The sequence below is a fragment of the Argopecten irradians genome, chromosome 2 (genome assembly GCF_041381155.1).
Source record: "Argopecten irradians isolate NY chromosome 2, Ai_NY, whole genome shotgun sequence".
Classification (NCBI taxonomy): Eukaryota; Metazoa; Mollusca; class Bivalvia; order Pectinida; family Pectinidae; genus Argopecten; species Argopecten irradians.
The window spans coordinates 28562360-28572510 of NC_091135.1; the positions used below are offsets into that span (position 1 = coordinate 28562360).

The window sequence follows — 10151 nt, forward strand, 5'->3', positions numbered from 1 at the left end:
CTGAATATATGTACAATATATATTTTATATAATATATATCTTAAAGTATAAGCAATTGTATGAGAATACTAGACACTACTCCATCTCACCAACGCATTCACATCCATATATAATGTTAGGAAGAAAACAGCTCCATCTCATTGATTTCAATCTATCCTGTAGATATGGAACACAAATATATATATCACTCCATTAACAATCATGTCTTTAACCATTTATAATGTGTCCTCTTCATAAATGCCACCAGGGGTTCGAGCTCCAATATCTTCATATTTCAGAGTTATTTGCCCTAGTAAACATATACATGTACATGCTGATGTGCTACATCATTTTTTGTGATTGTTTCATTTGATTAAGCATAAGTGAGGAAACAACAAACTGATAACTTAATATGATTTCTCACTTGAATTATTATTAATGTAAAAATCACTCCAATCTATCAGAGTTACTTCCCCTCGTTTCACTCTTGATCTAGCTATACCCATTGATGAAGTGAAAGGAAGGGAAGTAACTCTGATAGATCAGATTGTGTCCAAAAGCAGTGCCTCCAGATTATAAAAAGAACATAATTCATGGATATATTAAATCTAAATACAAACAAATGTATGTAAAACTTCTCAAAAGACTGCTCCAGTGCACCAGTACCATGTACTGTTTAAAACAGTATCATTTATTAATAAGAAAACTTTTTCAAAACATTGCATGCATGGGATGTACATATTCATTTGTATATAATATCTGACATGGCTAATTACAGGTGTGTGAAACAGTAATTCAAACTAGATTTACAATGTAGATCAAAGTTATAAGGACAGTATAGATATACATGTCTACTGATGTTCATTGTTTTGTATAAACATGACCGGTACCGGTGCTGGGGTGTCTTTTTTAGTTTTATTGTGAACCTTGAAGTGAGTGTTCAGACTTCCCGTTTGAGTGAATGCTCGTCCACATATATGACATTCATAAGGTTTTTCTCCTGTGTGTATTCTGACATGACGTTTCAGTCCATCTTTATGATTAAATCCTCTTCCACAGTGCTCACAGTGATAAGGCTTCTCCCCTGTATGTATCCTACGATGGGACCGTATGTGTCCTGCCTGTGTAAAACTTTTCCCACAGATGTCACAGTCATACGGACGCTCTCCAGTGTGTATCATCAAATGCCGCTTCCAACACTCCGACTGTCTAAAACCTTTTCCACATATATCACATTTGAAAGGCATTTCTCCAGTGTGAATCCTATTATGCACCTCTAATGCCCGCTTTTGTCCAAATCCTCTACCACACACATCACACTTGTACGCCTTATAGGTACCATGTGTTAGTTCATGGCTCTGCAGTGTGCCCTTCCTCGAGAAACTATTCCCACATATTTGACAGGTGAAAGGTCGTTCACCTGTATGAATCATCATATGTTTCTTAAGGTCTCCAGAATGTTTGAATCCATTTCCACATACCCCACATTTAAATGGCTTCGCTGTATTGTGAGTCTTCAAGTGGAGGTTGCATTTCCTTTTTGTAGGAAAGCATTTTCCACAGATTTCACATGGAAATTTTTTATCATCCACCTTCTCTGGCTTTTCGCTTACTGGTACATTTTCATTCTGAGAACTTTCATCTCTTTCTGATGACTCTGGTTTTTCGCTTACTGATACATTTTCATCCTGAGATTTTTTATCTCTTTCTAATGACTCTTCAGCTTGAACTGTCTGCAACATGGTAAGCTCTGTTGTCAGCTGTTCTCTGGCCATCTCTGTTATTTCTTCCGCAGTTGGGAAAGGGTTCTCATCTTTGATTTCACATTCCATTTTCTTAGAATGTTAAAAATCTGATTATTTGTAAAAGAAAAAGAAAAACTATAAACAACATAAAATACATTTTTAAAAATACAAAAACAAACATGTTAATGTAAAACATTTTTGGTTAATTCATATCCTCGATACACTTGGTACTAGTGGTGAAAGTACAAGCTGCAGTATGTGTAAAATCCTGCAGTGCATGTATTATTTGAAACAAACTACGTATATATATGTGTTGTAATACACAGCCTGATGGGATCAAATCTGTAAAACCAAACTTGTAAGTGCTAAGTACTAGTACCAAGTACATCAAGGAGATCAAGGTACATTGTTTTTATTTGTAGCTCAATTTATTGATAAAGCATATGCTAATGACCAGTGTTTAGAAACTTTTTTCAAAACATGGTTTTGCTGACATTATTATGACAATATTAAGTACGTAGCCAGTGAAAGTTATACGGCGCTAAGCTACATGTTCTACATGCATGGGTTGTGAAATTAGGTCCAACAGTACAGAAGTAAAGAATGGAGTGAATCACAACTTCACAGAACTAATTCATAGTATCCAATGATCAAATGATAGTGATACAAACCAGTGTGATCTTGCAGTACAATCTTGAAGAAACCGGAAATGAGAATTATTATTAATCTTAGGCGCGTTCGTACAAAAAATCGGGGCTGGTTCGATTACGTCGTATTCTACTGGTGTTTTTAACAAAGTTATACTATATGATATGACGTAATTCGGCTAAAAATTGAACATGTTTGTGTGAATGCGTTGTTCTGTACATAATTTAGGTATAATGCAAATTGGGTACTGTGCTGATGCGCTCATGCATAAATTGCAAATGTCTTCAATCTAATTTTGCAAATGTCTTGAAACAGCCTGATTGCGTACCGCGTTGGTGCTTCATGTCCTTTACACTGTAAACGGAACTTTCTCTTTTTCGAAATTTATCAAAATCAACTTTGAGTACACGGAAATTAATTTTGTCACAAGATAAGTTTTTTTTAAATATAATTTCTTTTCTTAGGACAAAAATAATTTCTGCGAACGATTTTTTATGACAAAAAATAATTAATTTTGTCATAACAAAGTTCACTTAGACTTTGATAAAAAATGAATTTTGCGTATAAAAGGAAATTTTGACGTGGAGAAACTACTTTTGTATGGTTTCTCGAAACAAAATCGATTTTGTAAGAACAAAATGAGTTTTTTGTAAATTCAACACAAAATCCAGTTTTGTGTTACAAAACTCATTTGTCTTACAAATTAAAATTCATTTTTGTGTAACAGAATTAATTTTGTAAGCAAAAATAGATATAAATGATGCAGATGAACGACTTTGTAAGATCTTTCATTGGACAATGTGACCGTTCGTACATATATGATACAATATACATACATTATATAATATTCTCAATAGTTACAACAACTAATCTGTGTTAGCGACTTATGCTAGGTTTATGTTCCTGGCGACCACGGTAGCCCCGTTTGCCCGAAACGTGGTGCGCCGTGGAATTTTGGCTATTTTTGTCTCAAGTTTAGTTAGGTCTGTATTCAAGTTTAGTTAGGTCGGATATAGGGGAAAGTGCTGTTACCGGAGGTTAAAGGTGTACACTGCGGCTTTAGCACGGTCTATCAAGGTTACCACTACGTTCTCTCTAGGCCTGTTACGATCTGATGAGGTCTGCTACGTTTTACACGTTTTGATCAAGCTCCGATACGTTTTTCATTGTCCACCAAGGCTTAATAAGAATGAAAGTCTGATGCCGGACTTTTTTGAAGCAAATGAAACAACATTTATTGCCGAAAATGTCATTTCAAACTCATTGTAATTACAAAATGTGTTAAAAGAAAAGAAAATCTTAACTATATTTGGTATAAATATATAATTATAAGTGTTTCTACGCCAATTTTTTTTCTGTAATGGTTCTCAATTAATATGCCTTTTGCAATAATAGCTTTGATATAATTTGATGGTTTAAATGTGTTTGATAATTACTATATCTATTTAATAATACAAATAATTCCACGAAGTAGCAATTATGTGCCAGGCCAGGCAATGAACTGCCATCATATATTGCTTGCAACGTACAGTTTTTTTACAATAGTCATGATCATTAGCTAACAGTACTAGTTAGACCACAGGATCTGGCACGAAATTTTTTTAACCAATAGTATACATATATGTAGTTTATAGTTCAAGGTATGAACTGCGGCGGTCCGGCGAAAAACGGACCTATTTTTTTTAAAACCGTAATTAAATTATAATAAATGGTAATATACAACCTTGACGGATATCTTAACTTAAAGAGAAATAATTTATCTTTCAGTGAGTGCTTGATGAACAAAATTGGCCAAGTATTGACGAAGTTATGCTTGATGAATCGGGAAATTTACGAAAAACATGTCTAGGTAGACATTATCCCTGTCCGGTCTAAATGTCGTCTAAGGCTCTAATGGGTACCCTCAAAAAACCAAGATCAAAATCACAAAATCTACGCTTGTGGTGGTAAACAGTACCCATAACTGTGTTCATCCACAATCTCCTTTGGAGGTGTCATGACCCGTAACTTATGTAGAAACTCCATTTAAACATCGTGTAGCTCACTTACTTTAACCGTCACCTGAGCCATGTTCATGTTTGTTCTTCGGAACGCTTCTCGAGTTTACTCATTAGCACAATTTTACATAATTTGCATAATGTAGTCACGATATGTAAAGTCGAGAAGCGTCCCGAGAGAAAAAAGAACATGGCGGTGACGGTTAAAGTAAGTGAGCTACACGATGTTTAAATGGAGTTTCTACAAAGTACGGGTCATGACACCTCCAAAGGAGATTGTGGATGAACACAGTTATGGTACTGATTACCACCAGAAGAGTAGATTTTGTGATCTTGGCTTGGTCTTTGAGGTGCCCATTAGAGCCTAGACGACATTTCGACCGGAAAGGGAAATGTCTACCTGGCATATTTTTCATAAATTTCCCGATTCATCAAGCCATAACTTCGTCAATACTTGGCCAATTTTGTTTCATTCAAGCACTCAATGGAAAGATAAATTATATCTCTTTAAGTTAAGATATCAGTCAATGTTTTATATTACCCATTTATTAAAATAATCACGGTTTTCAAAAAATAGGTCCGTTTTTCTCTACTGCCGAGTTCATACCCTTGATACTATAATATATATATATGTATACTGTTAGTTTTAAAAAAATCGTGCCAGGTCCCTGTGAGTTAGACTATATAAGATCCTCCACGCGCTTCTGAAAAGATTCTATTCAGTACGTGTAGTTCCGCCTTCTGTATTTTCTGAGAATAATGTCCGAAAAAAAAACAACATTCGGACTTCTCTGGGTTTATATAATGATAATTTGTTTGCAATAATTTCCCCACTAGTACACCTTACACACATGAAATCTACAACAACAAGTAACCAATCAACACACGTAAATCGTTTTGACCAGCCAATCAAAGTAAACAGATTATTCATAACCATGTGAAATCCCAACAACATGGCAGGCAAAGCGACCGATTCTAATAGCTACCATCCTGGGTTTGATAGCAACAACGATATATGAAAAAAGTTTATAAAGTATATATGGTTGTGTGTTGAATTAAAGAATTAATCTCCTCTTGTGGGTGTGGGGCGAGGGGGGGGGTTTTCCAAATATTGAGGACCTTGCCCCCCCCCCCCCCCCTACCCTCAATTACGTTTGATCTTCCTACGCCACTGAGATACGCTGTAAATGCACAGGTGTTCGTTTCTAATATAAGTATAAGTATAATACAGGGTCCTTGACCCAGTATTATACTTATAATTAATAATAGAAACGACAACTGTGGTAAAATGTATCGCAATTACGGCTTAATCGGCCAATGTGACGTCACCGAAAAATAAAAGTTGCCGGAGGCTGGGTGGAGGAGTTGTTATTACATCATAACCACTATCGGTAAGGCGGATGAGACATTAGGATCAGCGACCGTGTATCGATATGTACCAAAATATTGTGCCGACAGATGGCTCAATTTGGTCTAGCAATAACTTTAACCTTATTATTGGTATACAATTTTTAGCAATGGTATAAAGAAATGGTTGGCTTTTGTAGTTGTTAACATATTAAAATATTAAAACTGTGAACAAAAAGACAATAAAAATAATGAAATGTTATAACATTCGGTATGGATTTTATTGTTTGATAGGATACAGACCGTGGGTAATTATACCTGTCTCTGGCACAGTCAGATAAACGAAAAATTGAACTGCTTCAATACAGTCAAGATAAAGATCTTGCACCTGTTGTTGAGATGTAACTGGTATTAATGCTGGATCAGTAGGGATATTATTAAAAAGGCCTACACGTAGTCAATACATGAATAATATGCATTTGAGAGGGTAAATAAGTCACCCGATTTCATAAAAATAATTCTATGTGAAAATCCAAAATACGAATCTCATTTCTTTTTTTATCAGTTTGATGAGATCATGTTTTTAACCAAAGACAAAAATATTGTACTTCTTCCTCTGTTGTCACAAGGACGTATATCTCACTTATAAATCCTTGGTTGTCATGTTGATAAAGCTATATCAATACTACACATGCATAATAATGAACATAAAGAAAACATAATCAAAGAGAGTCACACGAAAGATGCACCTTTCTACAGAACCATTTCCTTCATTTTTTCATGCTTTCTATTGTTAGTACATGCACACTTTACTTCGATCAGTAAAGTCAGTGATATCGATGTCGGTGATGTTAGTTCAGCAGTACTAGGTTACAGTAAACCGGCAGACCTTAGTACTGCAAGGTCAAACACCTGTCACCTTTATATACCGTGGTTATCGCCAACACAGCTTTTTGGTACAAGGGATCAAATATTCCTGCCTCATAATTGCTTGTAATATATGTTGGTAAATAACACACGCGCCCACTACAATTCTATTTTATTTCAAAGATTTCATTACACACCAACTATCACATGTAAATATCCGCCCAGGACTCTTTGTATATTGTCAGATTTCATCATAGATGTTATTTCAAGTTATAAGTGACATTACTTGGAGAAAGATTTGACACGCTATTGTTTCTTCAGTTATCTATTTAAAACTTTGAATGCGTGGATAAACATGCAAGATGCCATATAAACATATCTTACAACTTACAACACAAAGTTAATGCATCGTAATAGTTCTGTTCTTGTTTTATGTTTTATGTATATATATAATTCAATTTTGCTTGCTACGAGCATTTTCATTGGCTTAAAAATTTACTTTATCAGCCCATAAAGGAAAAAATGGCGTCGCTGTTTATAACGTTGCTTCTCATTCGCTGAGATGACGGCGTAATGATTTCATAGACAAAAGAGTCCCAAAATAAATCTTGAATATTGAAGAGAATATATTTAGTAAATTGAATTATAAGGATTAATTTGAATATATTTTTATGTTATGGAGATATAACACAAAAATCTGAGAGTACTCTCATCATAAACCGCTTCGCGGTTTATTTAGAGTACACTCAGATTTTTGTGTTATATATCTTCATAACATAAAAAATCTATTCAAATTAATCCTTAATTAGATGAAAACATATCTGAAGGAGTCACTTTATAATTACAGATATCGCTGTACTATGTTAAATGAAAAAAAAATCTTTTCCATTCACTCAAGTGTTTTTTTAAAATGAACAAAACAAGACATTACGAAGTTATATTTCATTGTAGAAAGAGCAATTCACCTCTGAACAACCATCACCCGAATACTATCCAAAGTAAGTCCTCCTCGATAATCCAGGGGTTCCGATCACTTACGATAACTACATCACTAGACTATCTCGTAGTAAAACTGAAGCCAGCACAGTGGAAAAATCTGAACCAATTACAGGCCAGCAAAAAGCTCCTTTTAGAGACTACAGAGATACAGTAGAGAGACGCCCAACTTCAAAGCCACACATCCAACCACAGTGTAACGTTTTACTATTATTTTGATGTGCATCAAACAAGTAAATTACCTGTTCTGTTCTGTTGCCTCCAGTTTTACTAGAAATAGTCCAGGGGTGTAGAAATCGTAAGTGATTGGAACCCCAGGAGTATCGAGGATGTATCTAAGCAGGCACTAACAATTTCAGATTGACCTATTGACCTATTCTAATGACATATGATGTTTGGGTAGGACCTTTGGCGGATTATGATTGTACTTTAGATATTCTCGTAAGTTCATTGGAAGGTGTAAATTTGACACATCCAGGTCCTTTGTAGGTAAATGTTGGACACAAGCTTTCTAGGCCAGACATATAATGTCGGGTACTATAAACTGTCTGCTTCATATTCAGTATCACAAGAAAGTTTGCTCGCCTAAGAAATTATCATAATTTCCCGAGGGCAAAGTTAAAAGCTTAATAGGATTTTGTGTGAAGGAACCCATCTTCACATACCTTTTAGGAAAGTCCATTATTGTTTATTATTTTCAAGGATGTAATTGGTCCCTGATTCTACCTACTGAATTGTTTTTTGTGTATGAAAGGTAGAGCTCGCTTACTTAGTAAATGTATGTAAACTCATTTTTTTTGTTTCTAAAAGTGCTTAGTTTAATAACATGATTAATGATTTTTAAACTATTGATTTATATTTCAATAAATAAATAACCAAAGAGTGAGTTGGATTGAGGGTCTTTAATTTGAAGACAAACAATTCTACGTTAGTTATGGATCGGAACACGGGTCTATAGTTGGTGGTGTCGTCGGCTGGGTAGTGACAGGTGCTGATGTGGATGACGCTGTACTTGGGCCAGCAATTGTAGCAGAAGTTGGGCCAGCAGTTGTAGCGGGAGCTGGTCTAGAGGTGGATCCCGTCCCGGATATACTGACATCAGCACAATTGATGAAGGTCTCCTGATCACCGCAGCCAAGGCAACCCTTCCCTGTCGCTTCATCGATACCCCAGTTATTTCCTAACAATAATTTTATTCACAACTTACACTCAGACAAAATGGAATATAATGTTTCAAAAGCCAAATTAAGATCATTTCGCTTATACATAAAAAAACAAAAACTTGATGCTGAATTTTGTGGGATTCTTTTTAAGGGAAAATACTTCATTTATTAATTTTTCACAAATTTTCTTAACGTATTTTTTTTGCAACTATAGATATTTGATAGTTCTATATTCAATGAATACGATATTCATGCAACTTTACACCTTTTACCTCTTTTGAAATTTGATTAGACAAAATATTTGCTTTTCAGCAAATACTAATCACGGTTCTGTTTTGTTCTTACTTGCTTTGTAGTGCCATTGAATGACACATTGATCGCACGTCATATCCGGCGGAAGTTGAACCTCTAAATCATAAAACCCAGCGTAGGTAACCGGCCATTTGGATTCACCGTTTGTAAACTTAAGAGGATGCTTGTCCAAAAACTCGGGTTGAAATAACTTGTGCCTAATCCATTTGTCCTTTTATGACAATAACATATGTTTAAAGTCAAAGTCAATATAAAAAGACACATAATAGTTTATATAAAACAGTTTAACATAAAACAATCCAGCAGTCATAGTGAGGTATTAATGGTATTCTATAAATCTTGGTCAAATTAGTTGGCGAAATTATCACAATCAAGAATCACCGAGATTTGTCACATGGTAATGGAATGCATATACAAGGGTTTGTTGTTATGTTATTTATTGACCGGTGGTCGTTTAGTATTTTGTCTACGGAGATTACACTTTGTATTCCTTCCTCGGGTTTTTACTTACCTGAAATCCCCCACAAAACAGTTCCATATAGTTATAATTTGGTTGAAATCGGGAGTCCCCCGGGGTAAAATCGCCACACTGTAGATCACTGAGGGGGCTCCATCATTCGGCCGTGGCCCCACACTGCCTGACAAAGTGCAAGCAATAAAAACACCAACTTCATCATTGAAATATGATGTCAGTAAGGATACAGGGAAATCTCTGACTTTTATAGTCGTTAACATATTAATTTTATTATCAATTAATTTTCTATAAAAATCATAAATTTTATCACTATGATGTGTAAGTGTACACATACTAAAACTAAGACACCTCAGGCTATACGTGTCCTGGAGGGTGGAATTTTTAATTAACGTTGTGTGGTCCTACAGAGAACTATTGATAGAAGATAGAGATCTTGGACCTGTTGTTGAATTGTTGTCCGTAACAATTACATAGGGATTTAGTTTTAAATATACACGAATAATCGCTTGAAGTGTACTTATACATATTTCCAGTCTATTTATGTGGGTTGGGGATAAACTATATGTGATCTTAAGTAATTTTATACGACCCATCTGTTGCAAGGTTAGAACATAATTATGCA

General features: G+C 35.0%; 1 protein-coding gene and 1 long non-coding RNA gene across 2 annotated transcripts; both read right to left on the reverse strand.

Moving 5' to 3' along the window:
• Positions 1–6: 6 nt before the first annotated feature.
• LOC138315040 (zinc finger protein OZF-like) lies at positions 7–2501 on the reverse strand. Its single transcript, XM_069255767.1, has 2 exons — positions 2396–2501; positions 7–1831 (listed from the first exon to the last, which is right to left on the reverse strand). The coding sequence occupies exon 2, from the start codon at positions 1809–1811 to the stop codon at positions 831–833; it is 981 nt and encodes a 326-aa protein (XP_069111868.1). The 5' UTR covers positions 1812–1831; positions 2396–2501; the 3' UTR covers positions 7–830.
• A 5965-nt stretch (positions 2502–8466) lies between these two features.
• LOC138316949 (uncharacterized) lies at positions 8467–9569 on the reverse strand. The gene is made up of 2 exons (XR_011207689.1): positions 9088–9569; positions 8467–8759 (listed from the first exon to the last, which is right to left on the reverse strand). It is a non-coding gene; the product is annotated as an uncharacterized lncRNA (long non-coding RNA).
• Positions 9570–10151: the final 582 nt, after the last annotated feature.